The sequence below is a fragment of the Camponotus vicinus genome, unplaced genomic scaffold, assembly GCF_025532165.1.
Source record: "Camponotus vicinus isolate PSW18456_S1 unplaced genomic scaffold, iyCamVici1.0 SCAF_14, whole genome shotgun sequence".
In the NCBI taxonomy this organism is placed as follows: Eukaryota; Metazoa; Arthropoda; class Insecta; order Hymenoptera; family Formicidae; genus Camponotus; species Camponotus vicinus.
In genome coordinates, this window is record NW_028141950.1 from 2,952,486 (window position 1) to 2,974,834 (window position 22,349).

The window sequence follows — 22,349 nt, forward strand, 5'->3', positions numbered from 1 at the left end:
GGGTTGTTAGGGCTCTTGAGATCATTAGAATTCTGTAATAGTAGGATTGTTAGAGCTATTAAAATTATTAGAATCCTTTAATAATAGGGTTGTTAGGGCTATCAAGAAAGATTCATTCTTTCTTTTAATATTCCAATAATCCTAGGGGTAAATTAAAATTATTTTAATTAAATTGAATTTATTTTTAAAAACGTTATAAAAATAAATATAACATGTTTCAAAAATAAAAACGTTTTAAAAGTGAAATTTAAATTATCAAAATTATTTTCAGAAATATTAAAGAAATTGCATAATTATTAACGTTTAAGAAATTTTAACATGTTATATTTTATTTTAAAACTTAAAAATATATGTGTATTAAATCAAATATAATATTAAATCCAAATGTTAATGCTATCGATATCAAATTATTATATCGATGTTATTAAATATTTGAATAAATGGAATATTATTATTTGATATTGATAACATCATAAATTTGTAAATTGTAAATTGTAAATTATAAATAGTTATAATTGTATTTTAATTATAATCTAACATTGATATTTGAATTGTAAAATACAATACAATTATGACTATAATTATATTATATGAAATTGTATTTACGATTGTAAATTCTTATGTAAATTACACGAAAAATTATCAAAAGTATACGTTTAATGATTACATAATAGTAATTAACATAATAGTAATTCATTAAATTAAAGTATTTGTTTCTGTAGTATATATTTTGGAATATTCATAAAAGAGTAACTGTTTGTATTTTCATGTCAAGGAGTCATTAATAAATTCGGAAAATTTTTATATAAAATGTAAAAATTCGATGCTAAATTAATGATTAAATATAAGCATTATAAAATTTGACGGACGCCTTCGTTACAGAATCGCGAGTCAATTATTATAAATTTAATGATATGCTTTGCGTTAGCTTTATTTATTTATAAATTCCATATCGCGCGGAACTGAATATTCTTAAAATAAATTATTAAATTATGATTGCGAAAATACCGTGTTCTTTCCGCGTTCTCTTCGCGTCCTTATACAAGTTTATCATTTTAACAGAAGAATTTTATCGCTGTCCCTCTCGTCAGATAATATTCCTAAATATTGCTAATTAAATATAAAGAAATGTCGAATAAGAGAGTGAAGATTCGATGTGATAAGTCAACGATTAAATATTAGCTTCACAAAATTTAACGATCACCTTCGATATTATAGAATCGCGAGTTAATTATTATGAATTTAATAATTTGTTTTTCAGTTATATTTGTATTTACGAATTTTTTTTTTTCGTATCGGAAAATATTCATAAATAAATTAATAAATTATCGTTGCGAAAACACCGTGTTTTTCTCGCGTTCTTTTTCGCGTTCTTAGACGAGATTGTCGTTTTAATAAAAGAGTTATCATTGTTCCTTCCGTTAAATAATCGTTAATGAAAGTTGCGTGGCTCGTACCGCCGAGGAGTCGAAACAATTTTCATCATGGAGAATTATTTCTCACCGGTTCTTGTGAGATCCATTCGCAACGTCTAGTTCGGTGCCCTGTTGAAAATTGGGAATTTTTATTGTAAGATCGAAGGAACTAATCCCAGGTTTTCCTGGCAATTTCCGAAAGCAATGATTTCGGTAGTAATTCAACGATGATACGCTTCTTTAACGTTGAATTAATTTAAATAATATATATTTAGATGAGAGAAATGTATCTTTTCTTTTCTTCGTTAAAAATGTTCTATCATTATTAGGATTGGTATTATTATTGTCTATATATATAATGCCAGAAAGATTGAATAGTAGATTAAATATGGATATAGCGTTGTGTATAAATTTTAATTTTTCAAGTAATTTCATATTGTAATTAATTTGTATATTTTTTGATAAAAATGATTACGAACGAATATATTTTTAATTAATATAATTTGTCTCTTTTGAAAAATTATTTCTAGGTACTGGGGATATTAACATTAACTTTTAGTTTCTTTTAAGAAACTATTTACAGGTATTGGACATCCATCGCCATTTTGAAATATTAGTTTTTAGGTATATATCATTTTATATATATATATATATATATATATATATATATATATATATATATAATAAAATACATGCACAAATTCACGTATCCAAAATATTTTTATAATTTTTAATAATGTTATATATTATATATAAACGAAATTATACATGAATGTTACATAAAATGTGCGAATACTTAAAAATTTCGAGACAAATCGAATGGGTACTCCTATATCAGTAAGATATTTATTAAAAGAAAAGAAATTATTAATTTAAACGTTATAAGAATAAGAATCTAGAGAATTAATCCAGAATTAATTGTTTAAAATTATTTGATTTATTTTATTTTGCACACTGTTCGAATTGAAATTTTTTAAATCTTTCTGATATCGGGTTCGATTCATCTCGCACGCGCGAACGGTACCCTAAATTATATGTGTTCGCACATTTAACACAAACTCCAATAATGCATGTATTTTATTATTTATAAATATAATCGTTCGTAATCACATTTCAATAAAAAAGGTCGTTATATCCATTTAATTTTCAATAAAGAAATATATTTCTTAATAATGGAAAAACATGTTTTCTGATGTGCATATCAATTTCGTGAATTGAAGATAATGATGAGGGATAATTGTCGTTGATTTATTACTGAAATCATTGCTATCGGGAATAGTTCGGAAGATCCAGGATTCGTTCCCTCCTACAATGAAGTTCCCGATTTTCAATGGATCACTTAACTTTTCTTCGCAGATTGATCTTGCGAAATCTGATGTAGAAACAAGATGTTAATCGTTCTCCATTTTTAATTTCGCTCCTCTTTTTATCGGATTACCGGTATATCACTCGCGTATCTGCAATTGAATATTCTCAATATTATCGATTTATTTATTCGTCGCGTTTTATCGCGAATTTTAAATCGCGATTTATCTTATAAAAATTCGCAAGTAAATCGGTCGGTGAATTGCATGTTCACAAACATTACAGACCTCAAATGTTTGTCGAAATATTTTCGATTTTCTATATTTACGTGATAATAATTATATCGCGCACCTGTCTATTGAGGCGCTTCGATTATTATATTATAAAAGGTATACATATCACAATCGGATATTCCAAATATTATCGATTTATTTATTCGTCGCGTTTTCTCGGGAATTTTAAATCGCGATTTATCTTATAATTTAATCGTTGATTTATACATTAAAGCTTTGTTTATCTTTCCACGTCTTTGAATATTGTTTTTAATAGTTCGTGCAAAATGCTGGTAGTGCAAATATTTTCTTCTATAATTTAAAAGACGATCGATAACTTTATTAATAACTGTTTTAAACGTGATTCTTTACATTATTTAAATCTTATTAAACTCTACAATTACATCGATTATTAGAGGGACTTTGAAAATCATTCTTTTCGTTATTTTCTGTTAAACGTGGCCACAACGCGATTTTGAATTATATTTTAAAGCTTATAGAGTTCATTTCATCTTATTCAGCTAATCATGCGCGAAATAGGATATGTATTTTATTCTCAATCGTGAAATTCATATAAAGTCGCGTATTAATCGCAAATAAATCGGACATTGAATTTTATGTCCGTAAACAATATGGATCACAAATGTTTGCCAAAATATCATCGTCTGTCATCATTTGTGTGATAATAATTATATCGCACGCGTGTCTATTGATAGTTTCGATTATCATATTATAAAAATTATGCGTATCTCGCGATCGAATATTCCGATTATTATCGATTTATTTATTCGTCGCGTTTTCTCGCGAATTTTAAATCGCGATTTATTTAATAATTTAATTGTTGATTTCGAAGTTTATTCTATCTTTTCATTTTGAATATTTCCTTTGATAATCTATACAAAATGCACCAGTAATGCAAATACTTTCTTTTACAATCGAAGAAACGATCAATAATTTTATTAATGACTCTTTTGATCACGATTATTTACGTTATATAAAACTTATTAAATTCTATTATTGCATATCTATTATTAATAATAAATGTCGCGTAATTAATCTTCGCTGATCAGTCTCGTCTGGACTATGTAAAAATTTTTAGTAAATTTTATATTATACGTATATTTTGGACATTTTCGTGTAATAAATTATTCCATGTAATAAATTATTTTGTATTAAATTTCGAATTATATTTTATATTAAATTTGTATTATATTTTGTCATATATTTTGTAATATGTATTTAGCATAAAAATATTATGCATAAAAATATTATGCATAAAAATATTATGTTGGTATGAAAATTATAATAAAAATATATAAAAATAATGTTAGCTATATTAAAATGGAAATCCTTATATGAATTCCTTATATTTTATATAAAGGAAGAGACTTAAAATATTTTGCAACATCTATATTTTTCGAGTCTTAATTATAAAACTTCAGAAGAATCAATGATTAATTTGACAAATTCTATACATGTATTAATAATTAAATTTTTAAATAATTAAAAAAATGATTGATAAATATCAAAGATCAGTTTACTGCTAATTAAGAAGATTTATAGAAATACAGTTAAAAATATTTTCAACCCACAGCAGGCATTTTGTATTTTGTAAATAAAAAGATATAAATATGACAATGAATGTAGAAAAATATTTATTTTATCTTTGAATATTACAGTATCTTTCGCGATTGAATAATTTATTTACTATCAATTTACATACATAAGTATCTTGTTATACAACACTAGTGCTACCGGCATTTCGTGCACATAGCACGGAACAAAACCAGAAATTGTGCACATTATATATTACCCTCTGAGAACATTCATGGACATTGGCTTTGTAGTTCATGTCCACGTTTTCAATGTCCATAGAGGGAGTATCGCCTGGTATCGGTTTCAGGGATCACCCAAAAGCAGGCCATGACATTTCTCAGTCTTCTCTCTGTTTTTAGTTTGTAAGGATAACCTAAAAATGGGTGACATATCGAGCTGGGAAGATATAGAAAATGATCGTAAGTAAGAAAATATGTATCTCTGAAATAAAAATTTATGTCTATTTATTATAAATATACATTGCTAATGAAATATATATATTAATTTCACAGAATTCTTTAAACAGCTATTGACTACCGACTCCAAAAAAGCTGACATTAGTCCGTTGTTATCAGTGGCTCAACAATTAAACAAGCTAGGACAAGGTAAAATTCAAATTGTTTTGCACTATTAAAATATTGAAATAATAAATCACTTCTCTCTTTAGCTATTGAAGTGTTAAATGCCGAGTTACAAAAACAAGTACTCGCCAATCACGAGGATTTACTATCTCAGGCAACATGGGTTGAAAAGTTGGAAGGAGTGCTTTTTATAATACAGTCTCATATACAGGTAAATTTGTGCAAAAAAATTAGACTGATGTATGAATTTAAAGTAACACAGTATAAAAACATTTTCCTTAGAGTCTTTTATCAGCAGTCGAAAGATTACGTGGAAAAATTGTCGATCCATTTAATAGAATTGAGATGCAAACAATTGTACTGGCACGACTTCATGAGACTTCTGATCTTCTAAGAAGAGTTGCTAGAATGCAACATTTATCAAAGCGTTTAAACTCTCAAATGAATAGCATCACTCAAGGTCCAGATATTGTTAAAGCTGCCAACAGTCTGCATGAACTTGGTATTTTTCTATTATTTTTTCTTCATCTATATTATTATATCAATGTTACGTGTAAAATTTATACGATTTTTATATGTATCATGTATATTTATGTATTTATATGTGATATTTATATGTACAGAACAATTAATGGCAGACACTGATCTTAATGGCTTAGATGTAATTGCGGATGATCAACAGGCTGTAAAAGCTCAGAGAGCTACTGTACAAAGAATAGCCACTCATACATTAACACAAGGTTTACAGGCAATGGACAGGACAAAAGTATGTTGTATAATTATTTGATATGATTTAATTGATAATAATAAGTATTAAATTTACAAACAAAATATTTGAATACTCGATTAGGTAATAAAATAAATTTAATCTCATTTAAATTATAATCATTACATTTGTACTAACATTCATATATATAATGAATAGGTAAGCACAGCTGTTCAGGTCTTTCAAAACTTGGGAATAATTGACGGAGCTGTGGACACAACTATAGAATCTACTCTTTCTGATGTAGAAAGAATTTCTACAGATTTACTGGACATATCCTTGATGACTAATCAAGATTTTGGTAAACGTGGAGCGCCCGGCAGAGCTGCGATTCCGTCGCCTGGATCGTCTGGAAATTTACGTACGAAAATCTGGGAAAATCTCGAACGTCTCTTTCAAGATACTTTATATACTCAGTGTTTACAGGTGAGTGAAATTACGCAATGTTACATTTTATTTTTAGAACCCAACAGTGTTTAGAAAACATTATTTTATATTTAGATAGAGTTGCTGCAAAGAGTACTGTTGGAACATCATACAAAAGGTTTTGATAATTTGTCCGAAAAATTTTGGGATAAAGTAAACGCCTTGCTCGCAAAAATTTTGGTTGAACGTGCTCAGGGTAAATTATAAATGTATATTAAATACTTTATAATTAAATATAAATAAATATTAAGTATCTCTAAATTATAAATGTATATTAAAAAAATATCTTATAGTTAAATATAAGGATTTAATTTATATGTCGCAGGATCGTCGTTCGTTAAACAAGCTCTAGAAGGAGAATATCCAAAATTTTTAAGAATATTTTTGGATTTGAGTAAACACTTGAAAGAAAGATCTCACAGTATTGGGGTTTACGGTATCAAGTAAGTACAATATCTCACATAAAAATTGATGAAATAACATTATACAAAATGTTTGCATTAATGCATATTTTAAATTATAGTCGCAATGTTTTATTACCCTTTGAAAATCCATATTTATCGCGTTCAGTATCTCGACTTTTGGATCCAGTACACAATATGTTTTCTGGAGAAGGTTTACCAACACATGATGAAATTGACAGTCTTATTCGTACAATTACAAAGTAAGCTTAGAATATATTTATATATATATTTATATTTGATTTGCTTTTTGTAAGAAAATACAGTAAAAATACATTTTGTACATAGTGAACTGAGTGTATCATTGGTGGACGATGGACTCTCGACTGTAGTATCCCGTAATGTAGGAAAAGCAATAAGATTATTCTGCTTAAAATGTGAACAAAGTATTGTGACTGGTGGTGAAGCCAGCCAAGTAATCGATTCTCCTACCACTGGTCAACAGACAAACATTACGCTCGCGAATCTTTTGCATTATCTTGCGAATCAAACGAATCGCGTGATAGCAAATCTAGCGGGAGGATTATCTTCTGAAGGGAGTGCTATTATTATCACGGCACTCAAAGAAACGGATACATTAACGAAGAGTATACTCGCACCGTTGTTAACTTCTATTAGCGATGCAATTGAAAGCATCATCTTAACGATGCATGATGACCCTGAATTTAAAGAGTAAGTTATTTCTTTATTTTTTATTTATACTTGTGTGTTTAATTTAATATTATATAATATTAATACAATTTTTTAGGACGAGTAGTCCTTTGGGAAAAGAAATCGGCTGTTCTCTTTACATGCGAGAATTACAAGGCTTCATTTTACGATCTGTGAATACATTCTTATTACCGTACAAAAATCAAATAGTTGTAGCCGAAAGGTAAGTTATTTCTTTGTCTTTATTCATCTTTTATATTGATAACGAATTATTGAATAATATATATATATATCATCTTTTTCAGCTGTAAAACCGTCGTATCAAGATGCATAGAATTATTTGTGCGCCATGCCTGTTTATTAAGACCTCTGAGTGATTTTGGCAGAGCAAAACTTTTGATCGATTTCGTTCAAGTATGTGTCACTTTTGCATCAAAATAGATTTAAAGTGAATAGACAAATGTAAAACAGACGAAAATTTTAGATGGAAGTAGCTGTCGCACCGTTATGTCGCGGCGGCCAGATGAGTCTGCTCGAGCAACAGCAATACAGAACTTTGCGAGCGTTAAGAACCTTACTACCCCTAAGTCCCGAGGAGATGGTGGACAGAATTTTGGAAGGGCAAGGAGAGAGCAGCGTGTCGCCGTCTCTTATTCTCTTGCATTTATTTTCTGGTGCACCGCTCGAATTAGTGTCGCCACATCAGGTGAATGGATCACTTAAATATACCGATCTATTCTATAGACATGTTCAACATAAGTAATAATTGTTCCGTTTGTTTCATAGAGCGCCGGATGGTCTATAGGCCGATTATCTCAGTGGATGGACAATCATCCGAATGAACGGGATAGATTATCTTTATGTAGTGGACCGTTAGAACGTTATCAGTTGACAATTCGACAACAAAATCTTCCATCATTCCATCCTTTATTTCCACAGATGATGAAATTAGCTAATTTGAGAGAACATTCAAATCAATAAATAAAAGGTATGTCACATATATAATACTAGCGAGGTATATATATATTTTTTTTTTGTATAAAGAAATATTTTTTTAAGTCCATATAAACTACATAAAATAAATTTTTAATATTTATTATGTACGTTATATATATAATATAAGCTTATTTGTGCTATGTAACAATATAATGTTCAAAAGTATGAAATTTGTTTAGTAAAAATAGAAGAGATATTGAAAAAATTACATTTTTATGTTATAGATATTCCATAATCTTTGAACATGTGTTGTTTTACATAAATACAACCCTATTAATGTAATGCTTAACGATATAATCCAATTGTTATTCCAAATTATTTTCGATTTATTTTTCTTGGAACTAATATAAATTGCTGGTACACCGATATCATCTTCTTTATCAATCTATAATATGAATAAAAATATAAATAGGCTAAATGATAGAATTTTATAATATTTATATTAGCTTTATACATTATACCTTTTGTGCTAGTTCCTTAAAGCAAATTATTTCATTTTTAAAATTTTTCAAATTCTTTTGCGTTTCTTTTAGTTCTTTCTCATATTTTAATACTTCTAAAGGAGAAAGATAGATATTTTCACTTGCAGCTTTTGTCAAGTTATTTTTTATATATTGAAAACTAGCGCCTATTACAGCAATCTTCTCCTTTGCATTTGCCAATAATATTATATTGTCATAAATACTGCAACTATGTATACATTTATATACAATTATTTAACATATTTTAATCAAAATGTTATTATAAGAATATAAAACATACGGATTCAAGTTGTCTGTACTGCCAAGACTGCTCAGATTCCATCTTTTAAGATGAAATTTTTCCAAATCTTCTAAAAATTGTTCTCTATGAACAGTGATATCAATTCCTAGGTGGTAAATATCATCTTCTGTCAATTGCAAAAAAGTTTTAAGATTCATTCCTTGAAACAAAATCTTATAATTTTCCAAATTCATTCCAGATAGCATACTGGATACATAATCATCTAAAACTTCTTGTCTTCTAGGATACAAATCTGAAAATAAATCTTTCCAAGTTTTTCTATCAAACACTTCACAAACAATTGGTTTCTCTTCTTCGTCCTGAGCCAACAAAGCAGATATCTAAAAAAAAAAAAAATAAACAGAAAAGAAACAATTTAGTTATTTTAGTTAGCAATGAAGCAAAGATGTCATGATTACTTTTGTAAATCCTTTTTTATCCGCGATATCCTTGGCAGTTAAATAATCTTTATCTAACAATGAAGTATCTGCATTGTGCTCCAAAAGAATTTCGACAATATCAGGCTTATTAGCTGCAGCAGCATAGCTCAATGCCTATAACAGAATCGACAATTTACAGAAAAAGTATTTTGATAATTAATTGATTGAGAGAAACTCTCTTACAGCTTTTCCATCACTGTCACAGACATTGATGTCGTTTATATGTTTTATAAGTTCGGTGACAAACTCTGCATTTTGAGACATACAAGCATACATTAAAGCTGTTTCTCTGTGAAATTAATTATTTAATATAAATTAATTAATTAATTATTTAATAAAAATTAATATAACTATAAATAATAATAGTACAGTAATTTCAAAATAGTATAAATTAGTTTTCTTATATTGATTAACTGTATCTCCCAATTTTACCTCCGTTTACTTGTAAGATTTACATCAGCTTTTGCTTGAATTAGTAATACAAGACATTCCAGAGATCTTTCAGTTGTTCCTTTTGTGGAAGAACACAGTGCCATAAGAGGTGTAAATCCCTCTGTAAAATTTGATAATTGTAGGAAGTTTATACAAAACTTGAAAAAATAAATGATACAAAACTATCAATGCATACCTTTACTCTTATTTGGATCTGCATCAAGTGTCAGCAGATATCTTATTATCTCTGATTGCACCGATGAAGCAGCATACAACAATAAAGTCCATCCGGTATGCAGAAATTTATTAATATCATAAGCACCATCTAAAGACACACACACACACACACACACATATAAATATATATATATTTGATATAGTAAACTTTATTCGATAATTAAATTTGATAAAAAAAAATAGTTTTATTTTATATATAATCAATAATTAAAGTTTAAAGTGTAAAGGAAGTATACTATAAGTGATGTGATAATATTTACTTTGAAAATGATTCTGTACCGCTTCCAAGTCTCCCTTTATACATGCTTTCATCGCATAATCTTCATGAACGCGCTCTTCATTAACACGTACATCATCAAGGTCACTTTCCGTCTTCCTCGAATCCTTCCTTGAAGAATAATTACGCTCTTTGATGTCCTCCTAGCGAAAGAATGAAGTGAGAGAAACACACTATCATAGTTTAATAAAAATTATATCTACATGAATCGTACCTTCTCGAAAAAATAATCATCATCATCATCATCGTCGTCATCGTCGTCATCGGACATACCCGCTGGTCTCAGACATCCGTACTTTGACATTGTTAACGCGATGAGAATATCTCGTATATACGAAGCAAAAATATCCTGCGTTTGAAAGAAATCGAAGAAATATCAAGGATCATTCAGGATCAGGATATCGGTGGCAAGCCGGTTGTCACGCGTGCGCAGTTCGAATGTTTACCGGACCTAACCTGATCTTGTTTACGAATCACGGGAGAGGTGTCAAGTGAAAGAGACGCTGAAAAAAATACTTGGGATTGCAAAGTATTGTGTAATGAATTTTTTCGCATTCTCGTCAGCATTTTGACGTTTTTTGAACTCGAGAGAGTTCTCCATCGCGTGCCAAAAAGCGCGGCCTCCGCAAAAAAGAGACGATTAGAAGCGCAACAATAATCGAGGAAACGTTGATTGTTGGCCAAGAGGTATATTTCAACGCAATCGCGACGATTATTTCGGGATCAAAATATAAATTCGCAACAATCCCGTTGTTTGTTTTTCGTTGTTTATTTATCCTTGGTCCGCTCGTCTATAAAAGCGCTCCGCTCAATAACTTTGTCTATCAGTAGGTACATGCATACAGTCGGCTCTTCGGGATCTATCCGAGACGAATTTCGCTGATAATTTCCCCTCCGAGAGCAAGAAAACAAGGCGGTGAAAAAGAAGGAAACATAAAATAAAGAAGAAAGTGACTTCGAAGTCAGAAACAAATTGAGAGGAATAGAAAGAAGAAATATGTTTGGTGTTGCTCTGAATATAATGGCTGATAAGTAGCAGCAATCAAACGAATCAAGTAAAAAGCCCAATTGTACAAAGTTTACCGATACATTCCATAACTTAAATAAGGAGAAATTAACATGTGCTTAATAATTTTGATACAATAGCATCAAACAGAAGAAATAAATTTGCACTTGAGTCTTCTTATATCATACATAACGAGCAGTGAGTATTCTTTATGTTATAATTATATATTTTAACGATGCATTAGATTGCATAATTAGGCTTTTCGAAAAAATAATCGAGCTAGTTGCAAGTATACATGGTCAGCAAATATTCAAAAATTTTCTCTTTTCAAATTGATGATACGCCAGGAAGAGTCTATATATATAGAGAAATGTACATGCGAGCTATTGTGTATAACGAGAATTACGAATACCTTGAAAATGCGACAGTTTAACTAAAATTATGCTGATGTCGCAAGGTATATCGAATTCGACTTGGCGTAGCTTCCACGACGGTTGCGTATACAATTGTGATAATATTGCGCTTCAATGTAGATGCATCGCGGCGTGCTAGCGGCGTTCGATTTCGATCACACCATATGCGACGACAACACCGACGTGGTGGCGCGAAAGTTGCTGCCAGACGAGAGGATACCCGAGGACGTGAAGGGCCTGTATAAGTCAAGCGGCTGGATCGCGTACATGAGCAGGATCTTGGAGCTTCTGCACAAGAATGCCATCGATGCCCGGCGAATCGAGAACGCCATCGTCGGTATCCCCGCGGTTCCAGGGATGGAGGCGCTCCTCGTCGCCTTGCACGCCAACGGCCACGAGATCATCATCATCAGCGACTCCAACAGCATATTCATCGACCGTTGGCTGAGGAGCAGGAAGCTCGAGCACGTTGTGTCGCGGACCTTCACAAATCCAGCTCGATACGACGACGACGGCAGAATGAGGGTGGACATGTATCACACCCAGCACACGTGTCAGCTGAGCACTGTCAACCTCTGCAAAGGGCAGATACTGGTGGACTATATCAACGAGAGACGCGAGCAGGGCAAACGCTACGAGAGAATCGTCTACGTCGGCGACGGCAAGAACGATCTCTGCCCTATCTTGCGTCTCTCCCAGACCGACCTGGCGTGTCCGCGCAAACATTACGCGCTCATCGAGACGCTGAGCAAATTGCCCCGTAACGCCTCGACGAAGGCGAAAGTCGTACCGTGGGATGACGGTAGGGATTTGCGTCGTAATTTAGAACAGATTGTAGAGCTTCGTTAGCGCGAGCATGTTAGATTCATCGCTAATCGACTAAAATCGAGAGAGCTAGATATTCACGAATGACTAACTATGTATATACTTGGTTTTTCCTATTTTGTATTTTATTGTGTTCGCGGAGGATTCGCCTGAGTAAGGCTTGCTTTTCGGTGAAAATATTAAATAACGAATCCTTTTTTCCTCTCCACGCTATTTATTCCACGATACATTACAAGAATATCCGTTTAATTATATCTTTCGCTACAGCAGTAATAATAACTCTCGATTACACATCATTTTATCTGGTCAGAAACACAGTTGCTAAAAGTTGTCAGAAATTTTTTATATAATAATAATTGTCAATTATACATTTTTGTCTGGTCAGAGGCACAATATTGCTAAAAAGTTGTCAGAAATCGCTTATACACATACATATAAAGATATATCGAATTTCTCCAGGTGAAACAAGTCTGGTCCTTGATTGACAATTTTAACAAAAGCTCTAGATAAATATCTATCTATTCTCCAAATCGTTTAATTATCGAAGCACGGTGTGCGCCTTAAATTTAAATCAAAAATGCAAACGTCGCGCGACACTTCGAATGTCGATATGCAATTACATAAGTTGCGCGCGCATCGCTGGGGTTAGGTTAAGTCGTCGAGTCTGTGACGTGCGCACAGTGTTCGCGTCTTTGACGTTAATTCACTGTATCGCGTTACATCGTTATTATTCCCGCGAGTGTCGGCGGAGATTAAAAGAGATTTCGCAGGAGCTCGTTTCCGCGAAGTAGAGGCTCGACCGACATCGGTATCGAGCACGATATTCCCGAAGCCACGGATATACCTCCCTCGAACACTCTCCCCACGATCGTCGACTATTGTCCGTACAACGAATGTGAAACTTTTACTCGCGATAAGCGATAAGTGCAAAGTAAGCGAACGTATACAAATAAATATTCATTAATATTCATTTTCGTGTAACGGAACACGCATTTTCATAAGAATGCCGATAGTTATTTACTATAGTGAACGCAAAATATTCATATTGATGCGTCACGATTTTTCCCTTTATATGTAAATGCAAAATGCGATTATCTAATTGCGAATGTAGAAGTATCTTGTGATAAGAGCACGGGGTTTTTTCTCTCCCCCATTGGTGTCAAGAGACACCAAAAGCACCGTGTTTATGAAAACTTATGAATATATAATCCACTATTAATCACGATTACTATTATTATTATTGTTGTTTATTTTATTAATAATTGAATATATTGAATAAGGGAGCTGTATGTATTCGGAGCATGCATTTACTTAACTGGATGTATCTTGTTGCCTCTTGTTTTAGCATCGTTACAGATCTCTTGAATTTTTATTATATACATATTGAGGATGTTTCTTACGATACCGAAGGAAATTGCGCTTAGAAATATTGTATCGATTAACCATTGAGGTGCACGGATACATGAGAATACTCTCAGTAGAATTCCTAAGAGCATCGGTGTCCAGAGAATTATGCATAGAATGAAAGATAATTTGATGGTATTAAATATTCTTACCATGCAATCAATCTCTAAAAACAGATTCTCATCTTTTATTTCCCTGTCACTTTTGCAGTCCTCTTCTATTACCTCTATGTTTGATCTGCTACCATGATTGTTCCCTGCTTCCTGTGACATGTTGGATTCTTCCATTGAATGATTTCTTTTATCGTCCCTGGATACCCGTGGTAATACATTGATAATATTTATATTATTATCCTTGTTTGAGTTGCGAAGCAGAATGGATACAAGGTCAGTTTTTGCTCTTAATATCGCGCGTGTACTTTTACACACGTGCTTTCCTCGCATTTGCAGAGTACAGGATAACAGAATTGACAGGAAATATATCACAAAGAATAACACAAACAGATACAATTGTAAAAACTTGGTTGAAATCAGGCACTCATTAATCATGTGTTGCGTACCATTTTTTATTTCTGTATCGATGTAATGATTAAAATCATCATTTTTACTAGAAAATAGATTCTTGATCGAATTCGGCTTTCTCTTGGCGACGTAGTTCTTCAAATTGCTCCATTTTGATTGCTTTGCGTGATCGTGTCGATTTGTCGTGCGATTGTGATTTTTTATTGCAACTTGAATACGTTTTATTATGTTGTTATATATTTGATTATTAGAAGATGATGTTTTATTTTGCACGATGGCAATATTGGCAGTCTTCTGACTCGTCTTCTGATTCTCTTCTGTATTTGCAGGATACATTTGCGCATCCTTTCGATAGCTGTCATCCGAAATGTTATATACATCGCTCGAGTTCCCAAATGTAGCTGCATCTGATTCCTCCGACGCATTCTTCAACAGATCATGGAATAACGATGCTTGCAGATCTTGATTGAAGTCTATACTATTATTTGTATTATTTGAAGATGCATCATGGATACTCACATTTTGCTCTGTTAATGTATCATTTAATCTTTCGGTGACGTTACCAATATTTATATTATTTTTGATGTAGTTTATTATATTATTTGCTATCACGTAATCCGTCATGCTTTGTGATCCGGAAGTCGCGAGAAAATGTGTATTTCTCGTATTTTCCGAAGAATTGCCTGCATAATTTAACGCGCTGTTAACAATTTTCTGAACTTTAAGGACTATCTTGTCTATTTCCGCATTGTTTGGCTTTATTTTGCTCGATAATTCCTCGGTAGCGAAATATTTTTTTCTCATCGGTGTCGTAGACGTGTACATAGAGTCGATAATGTTTAAATTATCTTCAACATCTGAGAATATATAAAAATCATTCATTGGAAAATTACTGTCGAATACGCACTCGGTGTCTGTATGTCGAATAGTATTCATATCGTCGTATTCAGCAAAGTATAAAATAGCCACAACGAGGAACGGTACGAGCCAATGACTCGTAACGAAGAGCTTGACTGGCTTGTCTCCCTTTGATATGATTCGAAATTTAGAGCTCTTCATGATCCTTTGTAGACAGTTGCTCTTCTTCCCATTATCAATATTATCTTGTTGAAGCGCTGGTTCTTGTCCGTCTTCAGGTATTTTTCTTTCCCGATGTGTAACTTTAACACCTTTCGACTTGAGCTGAATATCATTCACTAATGATTTCATTATGTCGGCGCATCTTCCTTTCATGCATGCTGCAGTGAGATTGCACTGTAGAGTAAGAGTCAGTAAGGATACAAATGCATTTGTCAACGCAGCAAGTAATATCCCGTACTGCATAAGTGTATCTTTCATGTCGCATGTTAAAGTTACATCGAGATCAGCTTCGCGTAAGTGTCGAATCTGTAAGAATGGAAACTGATAACTCTCTTCCTGTTCGATTGTCCATGTGCGGTTGAGCATGTCGTCCAATGTACTGTTCTGCCAATTATAACTCAATTTTACTTCAGCCTCGATGCGATTCACGAGTAGCATAATAGCTGTTAATATAGCACTGAAGACGTCGGAAGTTGATAAAATGTAGAAGGGTGATTTATTCTTCTTGCCGCATCTTTTTCGCAGCAAAAACATAAGCGTAATAAAACTAGACAATAATAATGTGTATCCTGTTGCTGCTAGAACAGTAGGATGCATATTGCGATAGTGAATTCTCTCTGATGAAAAATATCTTGCTCTCTCTTTATTCACTAAAAATTATATTATATTGATCATTACTGAAACTCACTGCCGCATCTTAAGGTCGATAGAAATAGACTGAATAAAGATTGAATATGCATTTATTATAAGTATATGGGTACTCTCTATATATGTGGGTACCCAGTTTTAGTATACCTGAGTAGTTTAGATTGAAGCGTACTGTATTGATACAGTATGAGGGTACAGAATATTTATCAATTTAACGGCGGTGATGGTTCAGTGATTCATGTTGTTAAAACACATGAATTTTCGATATTATTTATTTTATTTAAATTTAAAAAATTGGTTAAAATAAAACATTATACAGTACACAATATAAATAGGAATGTAATAAGAATAATATAATTAATGAAAGTTTTTATTTTAATATATTTGGTCGCACTTGATCTGAAATTAATACTATATATTTATGTGATAACTTATTCGAATTTTATTTCGGATTTTCAAATTATTTTCAGATATTTCTACAACTTTTTTTTAACTAAATTAATTTTTCAGACATGATATGTGTAGAACAATATGTAGATCGAGGATTTTATTTTTTATATAGATAATTTGCGAATATTTTGAGATGTAGCGAGAATATTTTCAAATTTATGAAATGAACACAGCATATACATTATACTAATAAATGGTATACGTTATTTTCTGTAGTTCGACATGTCCGTACGTCGCAAAAGCGATTCGTCTATGACTCAGCGGATCTGGGACACAATCAAAACCACGGTACATCAAAGAAGCTTACCTAGTAATGACCGTATGGTACGGCATTTGGCTCGAGTTTACGGCTTTACAGAACAAGAGGCTCAAGATGAACTCAATAAGGCGGTCGAAGACGGTCTTGTCCTGTTGAAGAAAGTGCCTACAAAAAACGGTATCGAGCAGGAGAGTTATAGATTCCCTCCTGTGACAAGTACAGCGGAGAATGATAGCCACGATTGGTACTGTTGCAAGTGCCAGCGAGCAGGTGCAGTCGAATGCTGCGAGCAGTGTCACAGAGTCTATCATTCGGAATGCCACGTACCCAGCAATGCAAAGTTAAAAATTTGTAATTTTTGCGAGGTGAGACTTGTGTTGTTTGTCCGATGCGTTTTCTGCCGATTGATGATATAATTATTGAAAGTAAAAACAATTCTGCTTGTAGAAAATAAACAGTGATGTATATCCTGATAAAAACGATCTCAATCACATTCTTGGCTTCACGTGTGGTCATTTGAAAGCTAAATTACCGCCGGAAATCACAAACCGTACTATCGTCTTCAACAATGGTCCGATTGTTACGCCTGCCAATGGTTTCTCCGGACCAACCTGGATAAGCGAGGGCGAAGATGCGTGGCGACCAGGAATTCTAATAAAACATCACATGGATTTGGCGATAATGGACGCAAAGACGAGCAAAAATGAATATAAAAATCTTGCTGAATTCGAAACTGACGCGCACAATATTTTGCATAACATCATAATATATCACGGAGGTAGGAGATAAACTTAATGTGTATTTTTTTCCGGAAGCATCTCGTATATATCTTGTATCTTGTTGCTCTGACAGCTCACAGCGTAATAGGAGAAATGGGCCGTATTATGTATCAAGACTGCTGTTACGATCTTCAAGAAATTCGTCGTTGCGCGGATTGTTATCGTATATCGAACGAAAAGTCCGAAAAGATGTGGTTCTGTATACCATGTAATCCACCTCATCAATTAGTTTATGCGAAACAAAAGGGATATCCGTATTGGCCCGCAAAAGTTATGCAAGTTAACGGCAATGTGTATGATGTGCGCTTTTTCGGGGGTCATCACATGAGAGCTAATATTGAAAAAGTCTTTATTCGGCCAATCTCTATCACGTTACAAAGTTTACAGGTAAATGCAAATCTCCTTTATTTTTTATCTTTGTATCATTGCACAAAGACATGAGCTCTCTCAGTTTACCGTTAATACAAATCTTTATAAGAAATCAAAAAATAGTCACATTTATTGGAAGTAGGAATGTGAAAAAAATAAAGATGTATGTATAGCACAATTAAAAGTATACAACAAATCTTTTTTTATTTGATCTCATTATTAAAATAGAAATATTTTTTCTCGTCTAATCAAAAGCAACTGTTTCTATAGGTAAAAAAATCAACAGCTTGGAACAGAGCTTTCGATGAGCTAAAGCATCATCAAAACTTGTTACAAAAATTAGGAAGAAACAAGGAAGACTCGAATATTACAGAGGATTCAATACCAGCAAAGATACAAAAATTAGAATCGTCGAGTTCGAGGAATACATCGCATAATTGTAATTTGCCAAAGCAATTAATTAAGGACTTGAGAGTAAGAGTCGAACGTCTAAGCTCGGATGGCAACACCGAGACGCAGACTGCAAACGATGAGTCGGATAATAAAGAAGATGCTTCGGAAACTAACGGCGAGAATGAAGAAAGACAGGTGCCTTGTTTACCAATAGCAGAAGACGAACCTCCTAGAGAGATAACGAGTACGTGCCCGCAAGGGTTGAAGAAAGAGGGCTCGCAAGAAGACATGGTCACGTCTAGTTGTCAAGAACCGAGATCGAAATGCGTTCTCGTTCAAACAGAACAGATTCAAACGGATGGGCTTCCCAAGGTAAATTTTTACCCAAGTGTCTAATTCTCACTCACATGCGTTATGACATATTATCCGATTATTTTTTTAACAACTTTAAATTTACAGATCAAGAGGGAACGTAGAACTTCAGAACAACCGACGACAACGGCGTTAGAAAAATTACGCCGCGAATTAGAAACTGAAAAATGTAGAGAACTGGAAAGATTACAAGCAGAGCACGCGCTAGAAGTGCGACAGTTGACCGATAGGCACTTACAACTTGTGTCTGATATCAAAAAGAAACAATGGGTAATTTTCTTTCGTTCTTTTGAGATTTCTCGTTTGAGATATACCATGTTTTATTAAACGCACATCATTTATTTTAGTGTTACAATTGCGAGGCTGAAGCGATATATCATTGTTGTTGGAATACTGCGTACTGTAGCACAGATTGTCAACAAGTTCATTGGCAACGTGAACATAAAAGAGTATGCAGACGTAAACGTTAATTTACGTGATGAATGTGCGAGTACAATAATATAAGAAAGCAAAAGAAAAACAGATAAACAAGTTGAGAAATTCATTTTATACATGTGAAGGTATAAATACTTTTTATAGAGTATGAGAACGCACTTATCTCCCTCTTGTTGTCTGTTTGAATGTTTTCTTGCAACAATTATTGTATATAATATATGTATGAATGCATATATACAGAATATCTCTACTTATATCTCGATTATTAGAGATAAAAATGAATAAAAATATCATTTCTCGATTGTTATTATTTATTAAAACTTTTCATGTTACAAGTACAATTTAAAAAGAATTTATGAATAAATTATAAGTAAATTTCCTAAAATTTTAAAAATAAATAGTATAGTTGTATAAACACACTGCATATGAATAAAAGTGCACTTGGTATAAACTGTATGTATACATACATATATAAAACAATAGTTTGTAGAAGCACATTAATATATTCTTGACACTCGTTCAATATGCCTTTGCAAACTTCCTATAGGTGGAAGAAATGTTATGTGTATACGCAAGTAAATTTTAAAGAATATTTTTAATTGTATCAAGAAGAACATAATAGAATAATTTTTAAATAATCATAGTTTTATACATTAATATTTGTGCAAAATGAGATTCATGACTCTTACTGGTCCAATGTTCATCATTAATTATAGAAAGAAAGAAAGAAAAGAAAAAAGTTGTGGAAAAAAATAGTTGTAATTCTAATACCATATGTGCAAAAGTGATTCATAAGATATATAGAGATATGTTTTAAATTATCTGACCTATCATTTTTTTAAATGCATAAAGTTTCCGTTCCATTTGCAATAATGTGCAAGTTTATACATTTTAACTAAATGTACGCGCGTCAATATAAACAAGATGCGTATATTTTTCATTTGTTATCAGTAACTTATATTATCTATTTATAATTTTCATTTTAGTTTTCTCAGATTGAAATACAATATTTTTAGAACAAAGTGATATAGAAAAGTCGTATAGAAACATCAATATATTTATTTTATATAATTTGTACAACAGAACAATTCTCTGAACAATACATAAGACGCGTTTACATATATATGTTGCATATCTAATGTTATACACTATAAAATTTAATTTGTTACAAATATTGCATTAAATCATCACAGTAATATAATATAAGCAATATAAAATTGCTTGTATAAGCAATATAAACTAATTCATATCTTTTTAAAAACTGCATAAAATTTTTGAGTTATGTATGCATGTGCATATATGCATATACATGTATATCTCATAAAAATTTTGTGTGTATAAAGAGTCTTTTCTTTTAATAAGAATCACAATATTACTATTGTATTAAAACAAAATTCATAAATAATTTGGAACAGTTAATTCCATAAATATACATGTATATGTATTTTGCACATGTAGATATTTTAACTTAGAACAGTGGAAACGCTTTGAATGTGATTATATCAAGTAATATAATTGTACAAATTACACATCAACTTGGAGCAAAAGAGAACAACATAAGGAATTTAATATAAAAAAAATCATACTAGATGTGCATTATGACTAAAAATGCTTTAAATAGTGTAGTGACAAATTAAAAATAATATGGCAAATTATAATAGCAGTTACATGGCTCTGTTGTAGTTCAAGTATCTTGCGTAGCTCTGACTTCCTTGCCGACTACATCTAAAGCCATTTTACCTTCTTTTGCTGTTTCGGTAACTTGTACATATCTAGTTGTATCTACGTTATTTAAAGATAATTGCTCCAATAACTGTAATTCAGAAGGTTCCAATTTTTCTCCAAGTTGCCTCAAAGCGCTTAATATTTCCCCACGTTGGCGATCAGCGGCCTCTTTGTTCAACTTTCCTAATTTTACGTCACGGTCGATTTGAGAGAGACGTTCCTTGAGTCCGGCAGGCTCGCGTCTACCAAACATTCTTATTACAGCTGGTGTTTGGAAGGCTGCACTGATAGCTGCTTGAGTAGCCTATTAAAAATAGAATATGTATATTATACATATGTATATAATACATTACATATGTTTAGATAACGCATAATACGCACTAATTGCATTGCTCCAAGTTCATTAACTAACGTCATATCTCCAGATATCATTCGTTGTAGACTCTCGTTAAACTCGCGGAGCTGTTCCATTGTATCTTCCTTGGATTCCTGATAATCTGTCTCGTCGAGAGTAACTCTATTAAAAAAAGAAAAAAAAAACAGACATAATTTATATGTATATATTTTACAAAATATATACATAAAAGTGCGAAAATCGCTCAAAGGGCATTTTATTTATACTTCATGAAGGAATGTGAAACAAAACCTGCAATCTTCCAAATCCTCCAACTGTTGTACAAGCCGATCCAATTGTTCTTCCAGATTTTTTCGGAGTCTGTCGGTCTCTGCTTTTCCATGAGAACTCATCTTTGATGAATCGAACGACGAAAATGTACAAATGTAGAGAAAAAAGTGTATAGGTTATATGTCAAAGATCCAGCAGATATGCAATAAATGTAATCTCGTGCTTGTCAGATGATGTATTTCGCGAAATTAGACTACTTCAAACGCAGAGAATTCTTTCTCACTCGTTATTTATTTTAGCGTATCTTAATACGTCGTACGATTCGACTTCGTAGCGACGTAGAAAATGTTTACAACAAAATTGTGCGCGCAGATATATTTTTGCGACGTCAACCCTAACCTATACGTGGATGAAAAAAAATGTCTATT

General features: G+C 32.1%; 6 protein-coding genes across 7 annotated transcripts; 3 read left to right on the forward strand and 3 right to left on the reverse strand.

The window, feature by feature from the left end:
* The first annotated feature begins 4,904 nt into the window (after positions 1–4,904).
* Fws (Conserved oligomeric Golgi complex subunit 5 four way stop) lies at positions 4,905–10,288 on the forward strand. 2 transcript variants are annotated; one of them, XM_083088437.1, is made up of 15 exons: positions 4,905–5,007; positions 5,101–5,193; positions 5,256–5,380; positions 5,452–5,671; positions 5,793–5,935; positions 6,095–6,361; positions 6,437–6,557; positions 6,687–6,804; positions 6,885–7,025; positions 7,111–7,494; positions 7,571–7,696; positions 7,779–7,887; positions 7,958–8,179; positions 8,260–8,461; positions 8,694–10,288. In XM_083088437.1, the coding sequence occupies exons 1-14, from the start codon at positions 4,968–4,970 to the stop codon at positions 8,452–8,454; spliced, it is 2,304 nt and encodes a 767-aa protein (XP_082944563.1). In that variant the 5' UTR covers positions 4,905–4,967; the 3' UTR covers positions 8,455–8,461; positions 8,694–10,288. The 2 variants fall into 2 exon arrangements, with proteins under 2 accessions (XP_082944563.1, XP_082944562.1); XM_083088436.1 differs by having other exon boundaries at positions 8,260–10,288.
* Positions 8,474–11,078, reverse strand: LOC145965107 (uncharacterized). The gene is made up of 9 exons (XM_083088440.1): positions 10,832–11,078; positions 10,601–10,760; positions 10,300–10,428; positions 10,104–10,224; positions 9,855–9,960; positions 9,651–9,785; positions 9,232–9,572; positions 8,931–9,159; positions 8,474–8,854 (listed from the first exon to the last, which is right to left on the reverse strand). The coding sequence occupies exons 1-9, from the start codon at positions 10,919–10,921 to the stop codon at positions 8,675–8,677; spliced, it is 1,491 nt and encodes a 496-aa protein (XP_082944566.1). The 5' UTR covers positions 10,922–11,078; the 3' UTR covers positions 8,474–8,674.
* On the forward strand, positions 10,580–14,160 carry LOC145965110 (pyridoxal phosphate phosphatase PHOSPHO2). The gene is made up of 3 exons (XM_083088449.1): positions 10,580–11,304; positions 11,446–11,821; positions 12,157–14,160. Exon 3 carries the CDS (start codon positions 12,157–12,159, stop codon positions 12,883–12,885), a length of 729 nt encoding a protein of 242 aa, XP_082944575.1. The 5' UTR covers positions 10,580–11,304; positions 11,446–11,821; the 3' UTR covers positions 12,886–14,160.
* Positions 12,713–20,372, forward strand: LOC145965106 (zinc finger MYND domain-containing protein 11). The gene is made up of 7 exons (XM_083088439.1): positions 12,713–12,838; positions 17,181–17,588; positions 17,671–18,001; positions 18,076–18,389; positions 18,642–19,136; positions 19,224–19,406; positions 19,484–20,372. The coding sequence occupies exons 1-7, from the start codon at positions 12,833–12,835 to the stop codon at positions 19,604–19,606; spliced, it is 1,860 nt and encodes a 619-aa protein (XP_082944565.1). The 5' UTR covers positions 12,713–12,832; the 3' UTR covers positions 19,607–20,372.
* LOC145965105 (uncharacterized) lies at positions 12,955–16,548 on the reverse strand. The gene has a single exon (XM_083088438.1). The coding sequence runs from the start codon at positions 16,461–16,463 to the stop codon at positions 14,169–14,171; it is 2,295 nt and encodes a 764-aa protein (XP_082944564.1). The 5' UTR covers positions 16,464–16,548; the 3' UTR covers positions 12,955–14,168.
* Positions 20,373–20,687: 315 nt separating the features above from the next.
* Positions 20,688–22,095, reverse strand: LOC145965115 (protein LZIC). The gene is made up of 3 exons (XM_083088453.1): positions 21,943–22,095; positions 21,678–21,813; positions 20,688–21,600 (listed from the first exon to the last, which is right to left on the reverse strand). Exons 1-3 carry the CDS (start codon positions 22,041–22,043, stop codon positions 21,256–21,258), a joined length of 582 nt encoding a protein of 193 aa, XP_082944579.1. The 5' UTR covers positions 22,044–22,095; the 3' UTR covers positions 20,688–21,255.
* Positions 22,096–22,349: the final 254 nt, after the last annotated feature.

Excerpts from the sequence above, each read along its gene's own strand:
- Fws (XM_083088436.1), top strand. The coding sequence starts at position 4,968 with ATGGGTGACATATCGAGCTGGGAAGATATAGAAAATGATC. Across the intron at positions 6,558-6,686 it reads TTTGGTTGAACGTGCTCAGG|GATCGTCGTTCGTTAAACAA; the intron begins GTAAATTATAAA and ends TATATGTCGCAG. Across the intron at positions 6,805-6,884 it reads ATTGGGGTTTACGGTATCAA|TCGCAATGTTTTATTACCCT; the intron begins GTAAGTACAATA and ends TTTAAATTATAG.
- LOC145965107 (XM_083088440.1), bottom strand. The coding sequence starts at position 10,921 with ATGTCAAAGTACGGATGTCTGAGACCAGCGGGTATGTCCGATGACGAC. Across the intron at positions 9,961-10,103 it reads AATCTTACAAGTAAACGGAG|AGAAACAGCTTTAATGTATG; the intron begins GTAAAATTGGGA and ends TTAATTTCACAG. Across the intron at positions 8,855-8,930 it reads TTAAGGAACTAGCACAAAAG|ATTGATAAAGAAGATGATAT; the intron begins GTATAATGTATA and ends TTCATATTATAG.
- LOC145965110 (XM_083088449.1), top strand. The coding sequence starts at position 12,157 with ATGCATCGCGGCGTGCTAGCGGCGTTCGATTTCGATCACACCATATGC.
- LOC145965106 (XM_083088439.1), top strand. Across the intron at positions 18,390-18,641 it reads TCACGTTACAAAGTTTACAG|GTAAAAAAATCAACAGCTTG; the intron begins GTAAATGCAAAT and ends CTGTTTCTATAG. Across the intron at positions 19,407-19,483 it reads ATATCAAAAAGAAACAATGG|TGTTACAATTGCGAGGCTGA; the intron begins GTAATTTTCTTT and ends CATTTATTTTAG.
- LOC145965105 (XM_083088438.1), bottom strand. The coding sequence starts at position 16,463 with ATGCATCCTACTGTTCTAGCAGCAACAGGATACACATTATTATTGTCT.
- LOC145965115 (XM_083088453.1), bottom strand. The coding sequence starts at position 22,043 with ATGAGTTCTCATGGAAAAGCAGAGACCGACAGACTCCGAAAAAATCTG. Across the intron at positions 21,814-21,942 it reads GAGGATTTGGAAGATTGCAG|AGTTACTCTCGACGAGACAG; the intron begins GTTTTGTTTCAC and ends TTTTTTTAATAG. Across the intron at positions 21,601-21,677 it reads AACTTGGAGCAATGCAATTA|GCTACTCAAGCAGCTATCAG; the intron begins GTGCGTATTATG and ends TATTTTTAATAG.